This window comes from Miscanthus floridulus, chromosome 9 (genome assembly GCF_019320115.1).
Source record: "Miscanthus floridulus cultivar M001 chromosome 9, ASM1932011v1, whole genome shotgun sequence".
Classification (NCBI taxonomy): Eukaryota; Viridiplantae; Streptophyta; class Magnoliopsida; order Poales; family Poaceae; genus Miscanthus; species Miscanthus floridulus.
Genome location: NC_089588.1, coordinates 15,036,432 through 15,054,050, shown reverse-complemented (window position 1 = coordinate 15,054,050; position 17,619 = coordinate 15,036,432). Strand labels below are relative to the sequence as shown.

At 43.5% G+C, this 17,619-nt stretch overlaps 1 protein-coding gene across 2 annotated transcripts; it reads right to left on the bottom strand.

The window, feature by feature from the left end:
• Positions 1-550: 550 nt before the first annotated feature.
• Positions 551-6,168, bottom strand: LOC136483469 (CBL-interacting protein kinase 32-like). 2 transcript variants are annotated; one of them, XM_066480553.1, is made up of 15 exons: positions 5,858-6,168; positions 4,372-4,625; positions 3,993-4,055; positions 3,778-3,849; positions 3,536-3,643; positions 3,379-3,459; positions 3,154-3,207; positions 2,927-3,052; positions 2,755-2,844; positions 2,153-2,275; positions 1,946-2,056; positions 1,503-1,616; positions 1,317-1,373; positions 1,172-1,246; positions 551-944 (listed from the first exon to the last, which is right to left on the bottom strand). In XM_066480553.1, exons 2-15 carry the CDS (start codon positions 4,540-4,542, stop codon positions 867-869), a joined length of 1,323 nt encoding a protein of 440 aa, XP_066336650.1. In that variant the 5' UTR covers positions 4,543-4,625; positions 5,858-6,168; the 3' UTR covers positions 551-866. The 2 variants fall into 2 exon arrangements, with proteins under 2 accessions (XP_066336650.1, XP_066336651.1); XM_066480554.1 differs by having other exon boundaries at positions 4,372-4,620.
• Between the last annotated feature and the right edge of the window lie 11,451 nt (positions 6,169-17,619).

Below are 17,619 nucleotides of genomic sequence, written 5' to 3'. Positions count from 1 at the left end.
GCGATCTTGACACGGGTCCGGCCGTAGGGACAGAGCGTGGTACAGCGCTACCTTGGTCGACTGCGTCGAGAAAGCTCCTGGATCGCAGCGTCTAGGGAGGAGGCTGATGCGGTCCTCGGCTCCACGCCGTCGGCCGTCGCCCGGCGCCGCCGCGCGAACGAGTCGTGGCCCACGCCGTCGTCGGATGCCACCCAGAGTCAGAGGAGGTGAGCGAGAAGCAATCGTCGTCGGGAGTCGGAGTCCGGGACGTAGGGCGCGCCCGCACGGGCAGGAGGGAATGAGGGATGGCGGCAAGCCGAGGACGAACGTGGAACGGAGAAAGACATTGGGGCGAGACAAGAGAGAGCGGGAGGTAGAACATATGCTCCCCTGCTCTTGGGTGCTCCATGCTCCCATTGAAAACCCATGAAAAAGTTCTTCAAATTCAACAAAAATTATAAATAGATAGATGATGCGAGCATCCATCTTCATGCAAAATTTGAGGATGAACAAAAATTTCTACAAGGAGAAACAGAAAAGAGAAAATAAAGATATACTTGGATCGGAAGAATGGGGCAAGATAGCAAGAACATATTGGGCTTAACTCCGCAGATTCTGACCATAGTGTTTCAACATGACTCATAGCCATATACGGATATACAAAACTCACATACTGAAAACCTACTGAATGAACTTCCCTTCAACTACATCAAGCAATTGAATCTCTCAAAATGCAGCATTTACAACAATGGTGGAGTACCAGTACGGTTTCCCAGGCCATCCACCATGACATGCAGAATGCAGTGCACAGTACAGGCTACGGAAACGGGATCTGCTTGGAAGAATGGTACACAAATAGTTTGCATCCTTCCTCTTCCGAGGTTCTGCTAAGCAGCATGTAGCATCTGAGTATCGTCGGATTTCCAGACGACGTCCTTTAAGGTCTTGGAAAGGTTCTTGTAGAACTGCAGAAATTTGCAGCTTACACATTTAAGTACATACTGTTCAAACAAAAGATGCTGAAAGAACAAAACAAAGTATGAATTGCACAAACTACTGGTTACTGGACAAGCAGACGGATAGACGGATAGGGATTAATCAGCTTGTTCAGGTTATGATTCAGCTTCTGAACTGTAGTACATGAATACATATGTTTCTTTATTGGCATGATCTTTGCATGCCTCACAGTTACCTTATGAAATTCCAGAGTGTCACCTTTTGCTTTTCGGACTTCCACCATGTGAAGAGAAGGTGCAACTTGCAGTATCTGAATCAATATGAATAATAAATGTTAGGCAGATGAAGTTTACAAAAAGAAGGAAACCAATTAAGCTTACCTCAGTAGCAACATTGAGGTTTCCCTTCCTCCCTGCCTTTACCTTTTCGAGCCTCAACTGATCACACAATGAAAAAGATAACTTTTAGCATGCAGAAAGATATATTTAAAGTTTGTATTCGTTTCGAGAAGTCATGCCCTCAAGAAAATATTCAAATAATAAGTTATTAGAGTTACATGTAGGTACCTTGTAGTTTTTCTTCTGAACATCAAATCCTAGAGGTTTTGCAGCTTCCTCAATCTTGCGGACAATTTCTTTGGGTGGGCATTTTGATGTAAACCTTGTTTCTCTTTTGAACTCCTGCAGATACAGTGACTAAAAATTAGAGTAGAGACTACATAATAGTAAGGATGTAAAATCATGATGACCATGATGGGAAATCCTAAACTGAGAAAAAAATTGTAAGTACTGTTGGAACAACAGTCTGACCACATAGGCATATAGAACTAGAATTAGCTTGAAACATCCTTTGTAATTGTGTAATTGGATTTTACTGGCATAATTCAAAGGAAACCAAGTGCACACCACACAGCAGGCAATGTCCTTAGAAAATCATGATGATTTAAGCTGTCACACGTTGCAATTTAGAAGTTCTAGGTTACTACAGAGCGCTCAGGAACATCCTTTACCTGCTCTGAGTCGAATAAGTTTCCAAGGTTTAGGCCTGCTGACATTGAAATCAGTTCAAATGCATTCAGAGCTACTGGTTCTTCTTCTTTCTTTTCTGTCACATGGTGCTCCTGAATGATGGCAAATAACAATTGTAAAACTAGTTAGTAAGTAAAATCTGTGACATTATGCATGAGAAGGATAATAAAAATGCACCATTTACTCACTTCTGAATCATTGAAGACAGCATCCACATCATCCAACGTGGTGTCATATTTCTCATCAAACTCTGGGCGCTTGTAGCCCTTTTTGAACCACTCATCCTCTAATATTTCTGGGATTGTTATTCTCTGCCATGGTTTACCAAAATGTGAGTCTAATCCAATGGAGTAAGATAAAATTATGGAGGCACATTCATTTTGAAACCAGACTCAGGCTCAGCACATTATCAACCCATCCTCGACGGGAAGTTGCAAATTTGCAATTTTTTATTGACACAAAGGGTTTCATTTTGAGATATGTGCATTTCCAAATCCCCTATACTTTTTCTCTAATAGAAAACTGATGTTTTTTTTACTCAACTGCAGCTAACAGTGGTTGCATACTCGTGTACATTAGGAACTTCTAAAATTTGTGTTAATTTGAGTTACATGACAAATGCTGGATCGATGGGAATACCATTTAATTAATGGATATTGGCAGCATCAGGTGATCTATGAGCTTACTGTGGGATACATTATATGGTGAATGCAGATCTGTTCTATTCCACTATCCTAGGGTTGTTTCACTAGTATTTTTATTTTCAAGAAGCTTTTGTGCTCTGGCATACCGTCATTGGATTTGGATCAAGGATTCTTGTTAACAACCTCTTGGCAGGAAAAGATGTCCACGGTGGAAATGTAAATTCTGCATTTGATATCTGCCAGGAAAAGAAGGATAAAGTCAAATAAACATGAATAAGCAAGACTGCAGCAGTGACCTAAAAGCCATGAAATTCTCACTTTCTTATACAAAGTCATGAGATTGGAGTCCTCAAATGGCAAATACCCTGCTAGCAGAACAAACAGGATAACTCCACATGACCACAGATCAGCCATTGCACCGTCATAGCCTTGATCTTCAAGGACCTATAACGAAGTTGATATAGATATTTAAATGATTGTATTCTTAATGAACAGTAACTGTAATATGCATTATTGGTTCATTTTATATACTTTTCTGGCATTACCTCTGGTGCAACATAGTTTGGAGTCCCACAAGTTGTGTGCAGCAGTCCATCATCCTGAACAAGATAAAAGAGACAAGAAACATGCTTAAAAGTATGTTGAAGGGTCTGAAGATTTTCAAGCTTGAAGGGCTATGGTTGTTTGTTGAGCAAAATGTGCGAATTTTTACCCTGTAAGTACGCAGTACTCATTGGTAACTTGTAGACATACAAGCAAGAAGTCATTACCTTCATTTGCTGAGATAGTGCACTCAACCCAAAGTCAGAGACCTTTAGGTTTCCATATGAATCAAGCAGCAAATTTTCAGGCTGCAAGTATCATAGTTTAGATTCTGAAATAGAGTTCTTAATTGCAGAAAAAAGCACACAGAGAAAATGAGCTTACCTTTAAATCCCGGTGGTACACACCCCTGCTATGACAATAATCAACTGCATTGATTAATTGTTGGAAGTACCTCCTTGCCTCATCTTCCCTCATGCGACCATGGTTAACCTTTACAATGAGGAATACAGACAATTAATAAAAACCTGTCGGCGGTACACTGAACTCTGTGGGCACTGAAACAGTAAGGCGGTGGGTATAGCAGAAACTGCATAAACTGGAATGGCAATGTGCATATCACTTACAATTGTATCAAAGAGCTCGCCACCGGTAGCAAATTCTAACACAATGTAGATCTTTGTTTTACTTCCCATCACCTACAAATTAATGAAAGCATCAATTTCACATGCTCCCAGTGAAAAGAAAATCCGCGCACTAAATGATTATGCTAGGAAATATTCTGAATTTTCTTTTCTCATCAACGACTTTGTGAGACCAACTAAAAGACCAAGAAAGGTACCTCGTATATGCGGACGACATTAGGGTGCTTGATCAGCTTCATCGTCGAGATTTCCCGCTTAATCTGCATTCAATCAAGCATGTAAACATTTTTACCAACAAGGAGCTGCTAATTCAATGTTGAACAAAGTTGCTAAGCCCATAGACTAGTCAAAAGCAGAGACACTAAACATCGGTCGTTTGCAGATTTGACACTGGACCCCCATTCATAGACACAGATGGACTCACTTGTCATCTACCCGAGTGTCATCATAATAAAGGAGTCAATCTTTCGAGTGTCATTTTTGCAATTTTTTCGAGGGTGTGAACCACCACCAAACTTTAGAAAGAAAGAAAAAACACAGCAATAATTCAAAGTACGTGACTGAAAGCGACCTTACCTGCTCAACCATCTTGTGCTTGAGTACCTTCTCCTTATCTAGGATCTTGATGGCTACGGCCTCGCCGGTCACCGTGTCCCTCGCGAACCTGACCTTTGCGAACGTGCCTTCACCTATGGTGCGGCCGAGCTCATACTTGCCCACACGTCTCTTCACCTTGGTTGTACTCATTCCCTGCCTTCTCACCCCCTTTGGAACGGAACCGGAATGAAATATCCGGGAGCTTCTACGCTCGGTCCTGTGGTTTCACTGTCCTGCGTGGAAAAAAAATTCACCCAGATTGTTACAGGGCTTACTGTACAACTGACGGTGAAACAGATGGCAGCAGGATAGACACGAGTTGAATCAGGATGCGTGCGTGATGCATTCGGTATGCTGCATGTCGTCTACTCTTTGAGGAAACCACGGAAGGACAATGATATGCAGTAGTCAATTGTTATGTTGGCCTGCAGAAGTAGAAGGCGCCCCAATTGAAAGAAAATCCACGACAGTCGACAGGTGAACAGCCGTCGGTTCAGCTTGTTTGTTATTCCTCTCCGGCTCTCCCACTCCCCACAGGAAGCAAGCAAGTCGTCAGGAAATTGGTGAACAATTCAATTCATGCATGGGGCTGCTAAGTACCTAGACAAGATCTCACGAAATCCAAAATCTGTTTTTTTTCCTTCTCTGTCGCTCACAGGAATAATCTAATCAATTGGGAGTCAAAGAGAAGTTAGACCATCCTTTCCCTTTGGCTTTGGCTTTGCCTCCTTGGGATCTGGACAGAATATTATGTGGCAATATGCCAGTATCATCAGACAGGATGGGAACTGCCCACCTCTAATAACCAAGCTAGGCACTCCATTGAATTGAATATTCAGTCAGTCATCCACAAAGGGTAAGATAGCAGACGAAGGGCATATTCATATCCATATTCCTATTCGGCTATTCCATCCGTACGAGTTGGGCAACAACTATCCAAGAAACATGGTCAGCAGGGGTAAAAAAAAAAAGGCATTTTCAGGCTGGGGAAGGGAGATGATCAGATGAAGCAGCAGGAAGGACGGAGGCCCAAGAAGCTCTGCACTGCAGGAAAGTTAACAACAGCAAGCAGGGGAATACGTGGACGGAGAATCCAGCAGACGCCCGCCAGATTTCAGGTGGTGCTGCCTTGGACGAACCACGGACGAAAGAAATTCCTCCCCTCAACCCCCCCCCCCCCCCCCCCCCCCCCCCCCCCTTTTTTTTTGTTGATGTTGTGATATATATAATCATCAATCCAAACACGAAAAGAAATTCCCATTTAGGCCGTGGATGGAACTCGAAAAAAGAAGAAAAGAATTCCATTTTTGTTAATCCAAACACCGACAGGAACTGAATTGGGGAGGGAGGATGAGAGCGCGCACGCACACAGAGCGCAGGGATTGGTTGCAGTTGCAGAGAGGAGAGAGCATCAGGGCAAGAGCAGCAAGGAAGGGAATAGAGAAGGGGAAGTGGGGGAACTTACAGGCAGCTGGATGAACCAAGTCAAGTCCGAGGAACGCAGAGCTCGCAGATGCACTGTATCCTGGTGGCGAAAGGGACCTCGGGCTGGAAGCGGCTGCTGGGGAGACGAAGAGCTGCTGGGTGGCGCCTCAGGGTCAGCACGCAGGCAGACAAGCAGATGCTGTCACGGGAGGAGAGGCAGCTTGATGGCCTCTAGTAGAGTATTATAGTGGCAGTGGCAGCAGCAGAGCAGGGAGGGAGATGGAGATGAAGCGAGAGGTGGGGGACGACGAAGGACGGCCGGAAGGAATGAATGAATGACAACTGCATCCATCCACCACATGGACTGCACAAGACGGCGAGAAATGGACAAGCTGCCAGCCAAGCCTTTCTTGTTGGAAAGAAGGAAAAAAAAAAAGGAGTGGCCTGCGATGTCAGAGCCAGAGGTGGTGGGCTCCGCTCCGCGGCAAGCAGGCGACTGGTACGGAGCCGTCCACATCGGACCGGACCGGAACGGATGGGTGCCATCGCGCGCCGTCGTGGCCCCGTGGCGCACTGTGCGTGCGTCGTGCGTCGTGCGTCGTGCGGTGCGCAGGTGGTCCGTCTCCGGCCTCCGCGACGGCGACGGAGGCGTGGAGGGAGAGCTCGTTTTATTCACTCGCGACAGCGGCACCTGCTGGCCGCTGAATGTCTCCGACGGCGACGGTGAAGCCGACAGTACGGGTACGGCCGGGCGGCTGGCCTCTGTGGGCGGCAGCGCCACATTGCACGTATGCTGCGGAGAGTCTGCACGCATGGTGCTCGCCTAGTCGCCGTTGCCACATCACCGCCAGGAATCTCGCACGGCAGACAGCAATCAGAACACTGCATGCAGCGCCAAAAAAAGAACTTTTTTAAATAAAAAACTGAAATTAACCTGAAGGAAGGGGAAAAGGACCTCTTTTCTGGTAATAACTGAAATGAACCTGAAGGAAAAAGACTTAAAGAGTTTATTAGGAACAAAAAAACAAACTGAAATTAACCTTAATTAATAAGGAAATGAAAGGAGCTTTTTAATCCGATCACTTCAGCGCCAAAGAAAAAAGACATTTTTATATATATAAAAAAAGAAACTGAAATTAATCTGAAGGAAAAAGGGCCTGTTTTTCTTGTAACTGAAACGAACTTGAAGGAAAAAGAGACCTTTAAAAAAATTAAAATTAAGCTTAAGGAAAAATGACCCCTTTTCCTGTATATATATATGTAACTGAAATGAACCTGAAGGAAAAGGAGCTAATTTCCCCCCTTTGTAACATCAGCTCGCTTCTTTACAGCTCCGATGCATGCATGTCGACCCCGCGCCATGCATGGACGAACCATGGCGAGGACAAACGTATAGCACAGTCGTACGTGATGATGAGCGAATAACCAACATGAGACATGACAATGACATCTTGTTGCTACTCTGATTCAACCACACGGCCGGATACACACGTTTGTGGCGAGGAGCGAGCAAAATTCTAATTTGACGCGCGTGCGCCCTGGTATTGTTACCGACGCAACCGGATTTTTTATTTTTTAGCCTTTTTTTTAAAAAAATTATAAATATGTCCCTAGAGTTATGATTTCAAAATTTGAACCCTTAGCTCGACGCCAGCGATGGTGGCGCCGAGCTTACACGTCTCGGCGCCAAATATTCTGGCGCCGAGCTCAGGGCCACGTTAGCGGCGTGGACGCTGACATGGCAGCCAGCTCGGCGCCGTGGATCTTGGCGTCGAGCTTGGCGCCATGATCCATGGCGCCAAGCTCGGTGCCAACAATCCTAACGTCAAGCCCTCTCTTGCGTATGGGCCCTACCATCATTTCTCTCTTCCTCTCTCTTTCTCTCTACCGAGCCGTCACCACTGCCGCACCATCCCCGCCCGCGCCCGCGAGCCCGCGCCGGTCGTCCCCGTCCGCGCCCGCACCCTTGGCGGGCGTCCCTGGGCCCTGCAGCGCCCGGCCGCGTCAGGTAAAAATTTGTGAATATGCAATGTAGGTTCTTAGTTAGCTTTGATTGTAATGTAGTAGTTCAATTATTTGTTATTTACCAGTTAATGTGATGACTCAGGTAGTTGATTTAGTTAGTGATCTAGTGAGATAGATATGTAGATAGATATAAACATAGATACATAGGTACATAGATATAGTTAGATATATAGATAGATAGAAATATAAATACATAGATACATAGACATAGTTATTTTATGAGTACACTCTATATATACGTAGTTATTATCTTATTTACTTAGTTTGTAGTTAGAAAGTACTTATTAGATACTATCTATCGTCTAATTTGGACTAAAGGACATGCGTTTCGTTATGTGTTTGAACTAGATGCACAACCCAGTGACCATATATCATGGAGGCACCGTTGAATGCGATTGCTATGGATATGTTGAGTTTGTTGACATGCAAAACGTGCATATGCTATTCAATGATAGGCCTTCATTTAGTGAGATGGTTGTAAGGGCTCGGGAGAAGCTGCATTGCCTTGGAGACGATGATAATGGCATTGCAGTTGAGGGTGTAGTGCACCTAGGTTCTCCTTCCAACATCCTCAGGCGAATGATCCCAATTAGGTGTGCAGATCAGTGGAAGAACTATGTGAGGTCGACTATGAAGAGCCAACTGCAATATTTGGACGTGGTTGTGCGTCGGGTGTTAGTTGATCCCATCCCTCATGGGTTTTCCTCACCAATAGGTCAGCAGGCACACTTCGACCTTCCCGTCCCAGAACCTAATATAGATGTGGAGGTTGCACCTACGGTTTCTGATGCCCAATCTGTCCCCAATGAGGTAGTTGGAGATGCTTGTCAGACTCATGATGTTCTGGCAGATCCTCCTCATGAGATTCCTTTGACATAGAATCATCCGAGTAAGTGTCTTATCCGTGTGGTTATTGGGAGCTTACCCCCTTACTTACATCCATTTCTTTTACAAATAAGTGTTTTGCTATTTCAAATATCTCGTGATGGTCCATTTTCATTAATATGGTGACATGTACATGGATTCAAGTAATAATAACATACATGCATGTTGGATCGTTAGAAGAACAGAAATATTTTTGACTGGGAGAAGCACCACTAGTACTACATTGAGCAATGAGAGCAAATGCACGACAACGTGGATGGGAACAAGGAGCCGCACACGAACCGTGAGTTTAGGCGGTACCAAGCTTGATACCAACGTGCGATACGTTGCAGGCTGAGGCTACAATAGACAGAAGATGACTACGCCGACATCGAGTCCTCCGACGATGAAGACACAGCGTACGACCAATCTACTCATGCAGGAAGGTAGGTGGAGGCAGGACCAATCTCGGACAGAGTGGTAAGTCAATTGCCTTATTTTTCTACGTTAAGTTGTATACCAATACATTATGCGTTAGAGGTATCTATTTTAGTTAGTGCCACCTTCGAGCCGTAGCATCCTTATAATATGTTAGATTCTTGTACAAAAGAAAACAAAACATGTTGCTATATGTTCAGAAGTATTATTACTAAGAACTTTGTTGTAGGGCAATACCCTCAAATGCTCCGTTGAAGACATTGAGCGCTTTCGTCCAAGAGTCAGGGATGCCAACACGTGTAGCTTCCTAGATGTAAGATTCAAAATATTCTTTCAAACATATTATTAATACGTTAGATTCTTTTAGTTAACATAATTTTATACAACAAATGCTGTTACGTCAGCTACGCCGTGCTGCTACTCATTGTGGTTGTAGGACAGACACGACGAAAGACGTGTACGTTCCTTCCACAGGCAGAGGAGGCTTAGGTTCCTCTAGCCAAGCACCTACAGGGACGAGGACGACGACAACGTGGACTAGAGGCACGAGGAGCTTGGCCCCTCTCAACTCCAGGACACTCCCTCGACTTAGCCTACACAGCCTTCAGGCACTGGGCGACGCTGTCCACCTGACCCTTACACTCCATGTACCAGCGCTCTTGGTCACAAGGGTAAGGATAAGACTAGGAGGCAACGAGGGTTTGTGGTAGATGTTAGTATGTACTATTATGGATTTTGTAGTTACTTTCCTATAACTATTTGGGACCGTATGTACATTGTGGACTATTTGGACTATGCAAGACATGTTATGTTGATTGTGATGTTCGATGTGGTTGTATTGTGCTATTTGGACGATTAAATGTTTGGATTATATAATGATGTCTCTGTTTGTAACTGTGGATGCTCCTGAAATAAGAGAAACTCTTGCGAATTTTTTTCGTGAATCATTAATTATACTACACTGCTAAAAAATATAATTGTTACAAAACAAAAAAAATCATGCAAGATGTCATATGACACAAACATCAATTTCTCACCATCTTGTTAATGCGGTGATGACGAAGTGTAGGCTCAAACGCAAAATTGGAACACATCCAATACCTTTGCCTATACGTGTCCTCTTCATCGGACTTGGCTACCTTGCAAGGATTGCCGTAAAAGCACATGGGCACTGGAACACCACTAGACAGAGGCAATGGATCGAAGGCATTTCCGATCATTCAGCCATAACTATAATTCAACAAATTTCATTCTAAGAACCAAAAACAATTAACATTAAACCCTAAACCTAGGGTTTCCCATTTGATGCATAACAATGAAGCCATAACATAACAACATGCTTTGAGGTTACCTTGGTTTACTATCTTTTCTACGCCTTGGCATCCTACGGTTGTATAATACAAATATTAAAAATTGCATGAAACCCTAAGTAATGATGATTCTTCGGTTGAAAAATCTGACTAATATATACCAAATCGATGCAAAAAAAACTAGGAGGGGAGCGAGGATACCTTGCTCTCGAAGATCTACGGATCAAATTAAAGTTTCCAAGGTCCAATATGCCGATTCGTGAGGTAGAGTGAAGTGGGGAGAGAAAAAATCCGAGAGGGAGGAGGAAGAAGAGGAAGAAGGCTCGGTTAGGAAGGTTGGGGGGCGGGTTAAAACACCACCTCTGCGCCATGGAGATTAGTGCCAAGCTCGGCGTCAAGATCTACGGCACCAAGCTCGACGCCAAGCTCGGCCCTAGGATCTACGGTGTCGAGCTGCCTACCAAGTCAACGCCATGTCTGCGTCGAGCCCAAGACCTCGGCGCCAGCAACGATGGCGTCGAGACGTAATCTCAACGCCAGCAACGATGGCGCCGAGCTAAGGGTCCAGATTTATGGGTATATTTGTGATTTTTTTAAAAAGGGCTAAAAAATAAAAAATTCGGCCGACGCACAACATCTTCCAAGTGAAGCCCCTTCGTTAGAGGAGGGCGGTGGGCGCGCAGGGCAGGTGGAAGGCGGGCGGTGAGATTAGAAAAATCTCCAACATCCTCTGGCTCTAGAGGGATGGCTGGAGCGGCGGTTGGGCCGACAGTGGTGGTGAGTTGCTGTCGGTGAGTAGGCGGCGGAGGACATCCGATTGGGCGGAGTCGGCGGCGGGGGCAAGGAGTTGCTGAGGAGGTGTTCGATTGGGATCAGTGAAGGGTGGGGACGGTGGTGGGCGGCGTGGTGGTGAGGACGCCGATGAGGTCGCCTGTGGCCCAAGTAGTGCTTGAGGTGACGGAGGGAGGAGATAGATGGGTGCGAACAGAGGAGGAAGAAGACCATGCGCCATCATCCTTGTTAGAGTAAATAGAAATAGTGCCACATTGTCTATCCACGTGGGGTGTTAGTCCTATGTACCCTTTATAATCACCCCATGAGGCTTAATACAATATATCCAATTCCACCAATTCTATTCTCCTTCATAGTATCATTCGCCTAGGTTTAGATACTAACCCTAGCCACCGCCTCTTCTGCATCATGCACCCCCAGGGAGAGATCACTCTTTTCCATCTTATTGATCATTGCCTTCTTATCGCTTATTTAGGCGCCCGATCCTATTGACCCGGCTGCCATCGTCGTTGTCTAGTAGCAGATCGGACTTTCTCACGACACGGTGCCATCTCATCGCTATCTTCGCGCTTGCCGTGGAGAACACTGGGCGTCAACTCATCCCTCGCCGCCGTGGTGGTGGCCTGGGCCACGTCGACCCCAACTCTAAGCCGCCACTACGGCATCCTCGTGTGACCCCGCATGACCGCGACCCGCCGTGCGGCCTGCGCCACGTTGCTAGGAACACCCGATCCCCTGCTGCTGTATCTTTTTTGTTCGTCCGATCACTGATCGGGGTTGAGTCGCTCATCGCCCGTTGACCTCGTGCATACTACTCCGGCATCGGCATCGACTTCACTGGGATCTATATCGTCGGTTCGTCATCGCCACAAACAGATCGGGACGCCTCCCGGCTCCCGTGACGTCCATCGTTGAGTCCTACGCGCATCTTCTCCAAGCAAAAAGGGTTGCTGGCTTGCTTCTATGTCGCCTCGTCGGACCACAGCACCGTCGCCCCGTGTGTCCGCTTCGCCGTTGCATCTACATCGCCGTCCCTTGTGCATCGTTTACTGTGCTGCACAATCTTTATTGCGCCATCCGTCTGCACAAGGTCTTCGTCCTGCTGATTGAGTCTTAGTCCTCGAGCTGCTGCTACCCGCGCGCATCGCTGAGTCATGCTCACCGGCCGCCCCCTCGTGTTGTTGCTGGGCCCTGCTTGCCGACGTGTCTACTACCACACTGCTTCTTCTTCGTTCAGCGCAACCACGTCGTCAGACGCTGATGAATGGTTGGGGCCCTCTCCCTTGTACGGCCCGTCCCCCATGAGTTGCTAGGGCTGGTAAATCCAACCTGCGCCTCGGCGCTCAGACAGCTTGACTGCATCGACCCTCCCGTTTCCACCCTGTCTGCCTCGATTGCATTGTCGTCTTTGTTCTACATCCACGACAGCATTGACTGCGCCGACTTCGGCATTGCCTCTTCCCACGACGACTGCCTTGACGTGTCTCCGTCATCATCATGGCGCCCCTCGTGGGCCTACAGCTCCATCGACACGGCAACCCCACCATAACTACGCCAACCTCGTTCATTTCCAGCGTGGCTTCTTCGACTATCCTATTTACTCTAACATCCCCTGCAGTCACAGCAGAAGCACTGTAGACGGTGAGACTAGAGAAGAGACTGACAAGCTACCAAACCTTACTGACATGCGCGCTGATTAAAAGGCTAGAGGAGCGAGCGTTTGCTCATTAGATTTCTTCTTCGAAAAAATTAACGCATATTACGTAGCGAGCATGTTTGCTTCCCGACCTGAGAAACTTGTCTGGCATATCCCACTCCATATTATTCCATACTTTCATTTTCGACGCCTGGAGTCGGATCAATCTGACTGATGCAGCCTTTTATGTCATGGTGTGAACCAAACAAGCTTCGCACATGTGCACGGCGAGTTACGTCGCCATAGATATCATGTAATAACTCCGTTCCAAATTATAATTCGTTTGACCTTTTTTTATCCTAAGTTTGATCCCTCGTCTTATTCAAAAATTTGTATAATATATCACTTGTTTTGTTATGGCTTGCTTTATTAATAAAACTTCTTCAAAAATAACTTAAATTTAACTATGCTGGCACAATTGCACACTTTTTTTGAATAAGTAACTTAGGATAAAAAAATCAAATGAATTATAATTTATAACGGAGTGAGTACAGTACATGCATGCATGTTTATTAGTTCAGGTGTGTACTGGGACTACGACGCATAGTTTGGTGAGTCCGGGAGGAGCCGATTCACACTTAATTATTTGCTTGTCTCAATTCTCAATAACACACGGAAACGAATTCCAGTTCGCATATATATATATATATATATATATATATATATATATATATATATATATATATATATATATATATGAACGCACATTATCACGTACTCTCGGACGTAAGCAACCGAGGCCCTACATACAATCTGTCAGTCCGATAATTGTGTCAATTCAAATCCATAACCAGGGCGGTTGCCACCTGCTCAATCAGTGCTGTTTTTTATTTCGTTTGCTTGCCTATTATATATACGTCATTATTGCCTTATTGGTTGCGTACTACATCCTTTTTTCTTTACATGTCGTATTAGCTTTATTCCAAGTTAAATATTTGTATCTTTGACTATTAAAAAAAATTATGTAAGTTCATGACATAAGATTTATGTTTTAGATCCACTACGAGAAATACTTTCATAATTTATAATTCATATGTTATGAAATTATCAATTTTTTTAAAAAAATTTGATAGTCAAAGATATGTTTGAGTTAGGACAAAACTAATGTAACATGTAAAACACAGTGAAAGTAGTTAGTTTTAGCTTGTCTCCCACTTCACATTGTTATGTAATTAGTGTCAACCTCAGTTCTCCTTACGAATAGGATGTGGTCTTCGTCGTTACTGCTTCGAGGATGGGGGTGCCACCTAAATTATATATTTTTCAACAAAAAATTTACGGGGGACAATCTCTATAGAGCAACCGTGGGCACCCACAGCGGATTTGCGACACATGTCCATTTACATGCATCTAACACATTAGAGAATAATTAGTTTTTCTTTCCAACTAAGACCTTGTTTGGATGCATATGTATTCACTTTAATCCACGTGTGTTGGAGTGGATTAGAATGGAACTTAGTTTAATTCCACTCAATCCACTTCAACACATGTGGATTGAGATGGATACATGTACATCCAAACAAGCCCTAACTATTCCTCCTAAATTTAAGCAATAGTCTTTTGCATTGGATGTATGTGCATGGGCATGTGTAGCAAATTCATGTTAGGTGCCCACAGTTACTCCATGGGGATCATCCTCACTAATTTTTCCCCATAATTTTGGCCTCATAACCAGGGTCTATGTATTTGTGAGCAGTGGGAAAACTATAGCTAGAACTTAGATTTCTTTGGGGGAGAGGAGGGCAAATTTCCAAAATAGAGGGGGGCATTATTTAGGTTAATTAAGTGGTATATTAGCTAGATCATTGAAGTGTTTAATGGAAAAATCACAAAGTTAGGGGGCGAGCCCCTTGCCAGCCCCTTTCTTCGCCATTGTTTGACATATCGTCATCATCTATGTTCAACTGGATTCATCTATTCATGCTTAATTAGGATGATTCAATTTTTCCCCTTTGCTGGATTAATTCTTTGTTATTAGTTTCTTCTTATATCTTCCTTAGCCCCTACTCCCTAGGCCTGTTTGGGACCGCAAGATCGATATCTCATGGTGGTAGCGATCAAGGGAAGTGGAGAATCCCGCCAAACGTCAAGCAGTCCACTCAATTCTTATAACCACGTCCGACTCAGCCACCGCGAAAATGAACTACGAACACGATTTTAGGTATCGCGCCTTCCTCATCACCGCTCGTCTACCGCACCAAGCAGTGGGAGATCGTGGTCCCAATTAGGACCTCTATCTCACCTCAAATAGGTTGCCCCACTCGGCCTGTTCGCTGGTTGATTTCTAGGTTTGTTTGGGCTGGATGATGCTGGTTTATTGTGAGAGGAAAACACTGTTGACTGGCTGGTTTAAGTTGGCTGAAACCAACAAGCGAACATGCTGACTATTAGCTCTATACTCCTACTTGTTTTTATTGACGCTCTGCCATAGGCCCATAGCCATGGTGGTACCCTTTTAGATCGGAATTGCGTGCTTTACCATGTACAACGTGGGGTTCTTATTTTTTATGTTATTTTAAATATACCATATGTAGTATCAGTTGCAACTTGGCTACCACCGTTGGCATCATTGTGGTAATATATTTTTCTTTATTATAAGAAGAGATAGGTATAAAGGCATTTTGGGTTAATGTTTTGTTTAAGGGCAGTGGTGGACTTGTGGGTAAGAAAATCAACACGAAGAATTTGTATCACTAGACACAAATTAATTGACCTTGGATCCAAAAATAAATGAGAAATTTGGGTTTCGTTGCTTACGCTTAACTAACAACAATTGTTTTATACAAATTTAGTGGTATATATATATATATATATATATATATATATGGGAGAGTATATTCCGTAGCCAGCTACAAAATAAGTTATTCTGTAGCCACCTCCATTTACGATAATTTTATATACTAATTTACGATAATGTCAATACATATTTATGATAGTTGGGTTACTATAACACATGGAGATATTTACCATAATGTTATAGTAAACCACGTAGTAAGGAGTTACTATAATCTTATAAATTAACATAGTAATTATCGTAACTCAAAGTAGCTATAGAATAAGTTATTTTATAGCCAGCTACAGAGTAGTAGTAGTATATATATATATATATATATATATATATATATATATATATATATATATATATATATATATATATATATAGAGAGAGAGAGAGAGAGAGAGAGAGAGAGTGAGTGAGGTAAATATTCCCTTCGTCCTATATTGGATAATGTTTTAGAATCTCGCACTATACCAACGCTCAAGCCAAAAGACAAAAATACCCCTAAGGAGTAAAGATAGAGACGTATTAGCTAGAAAAAGAGAAAGATATATTGAGAAAAAAGAAAGATGCATTGAAAGTGAGAAGGTTAAGTATTTTGGAACAAACTATAAGATGATTTATTTTGGGACAGTGGGATTACCATTAGTTTTGTTAACGGAAGTACCTTCATAAGCGTGGCATGCATATATAAATACTCCAAGCTACTCGTACAAATACTTACACAAGACAGGAACTGTCAAACATTAAACAAAAGTTTACGTTCTCAATTATTACGGAACGGATCCATCGGACGTTGGTAATCATTTTTATATATACATACAATAATAACCATTCAGTCTCAGTTACATGACGTAGATACGTGAGTTTTAATTAATTTCAAACGTGTACTGCATACGCGCGGGAACGATTATGAGAATCGCACTAGCTAGCTAGTAGCTATAGTTTATTATACAACTGCTATACGCGTTGCTTTCGTGGAGAAAAACATATAATTGTCTACTAGGTTCATTATTATAGCTTTCTAATATATACTCCCTCTATTTTTTTTTAAATGTCACATTTGTTTTGTCCTAAGTCAAACATTGCAATCTTTCACCATTGATTTAAAAAAAATATATAGATTCATGTCATAAGATTTATATTTTTGGATTCACTATGAGAAATACTATCATAATATATAATTCATATATTGTGAACTATAAGGATTTTTTTAAAAAGTTGGTCAAAGATTGCAATATTTGACTTAGGACAAAGTAAATGTGACATTACAAAAAAACAGAGGGAGTATCTGCTTACTATATTATATGTAACTACTGGTAGCTGTCTTACACAATCTGCTGAGTCCAAGTCAGCAGCTCTGATTCGATCCTCTTGCCCGAGGCCACGTGTCAGTATCAATTTGCGTTTGTTACTAGTTGTGCGTTTGTGGATGATTGAGCTAATTAATTATATAATTAGTCATATATCTTCACAATCATTATCTCTGACGATTCCAGCCAGTGGATTTGTACCGTGTCTGGTCTCTTGTGCTGTCTGTGATTTAGGTTTCGTCTTCTTCTACACTCAATCACGCAGAGCCGAGAAATTGTTAAAGGACCCAATCATGCACTCATGGACAATGGCGGATCTACAACTTTGATGGAAGAGAGTGTCACCAATACTGGAATGCCATCTGAAGATCCTGACTAAACTGAAGATCCTGAAGAAAGGGCGCCAACAGAGCTGCGGCGGGGAGGAAGGCTTAGGAAAGCCAATACACGAGTTCATGGGCCGAATGGCTGGAAAGCCCAAGATACAGTAAAGAGTGAGTTAGAGCCCATGTAACGGGTAAGGAAGCCCAGTTGGCTGCTATGTGTTGCTTGGCAACGAAGATGAACGTTGAACCCTGAACACGA

Coding starts and splice junctions, on each gene's coding strand:
- LOC136483469 (XM_066480553.1), bottom strand. CDS start 4,542: ATGAGTACAACCAAGGTGAAGAGACGTGTGGGCAAGTATGAGCTCGGC. Junction 2,057..2,152: donor CTGTCTTCAATGATTCAGAA/GTGAGTAAATGG, acceptor GCCATCATTCAG/GAGCACCATGTGACAGAAAA. Junction 945..1,171: donor ACACTCTGGAATTTCATAAG/GTAACTGTGAGG, acceptor AAATTTCTGCAG/TTCTACAAGAACCTTTCCAA.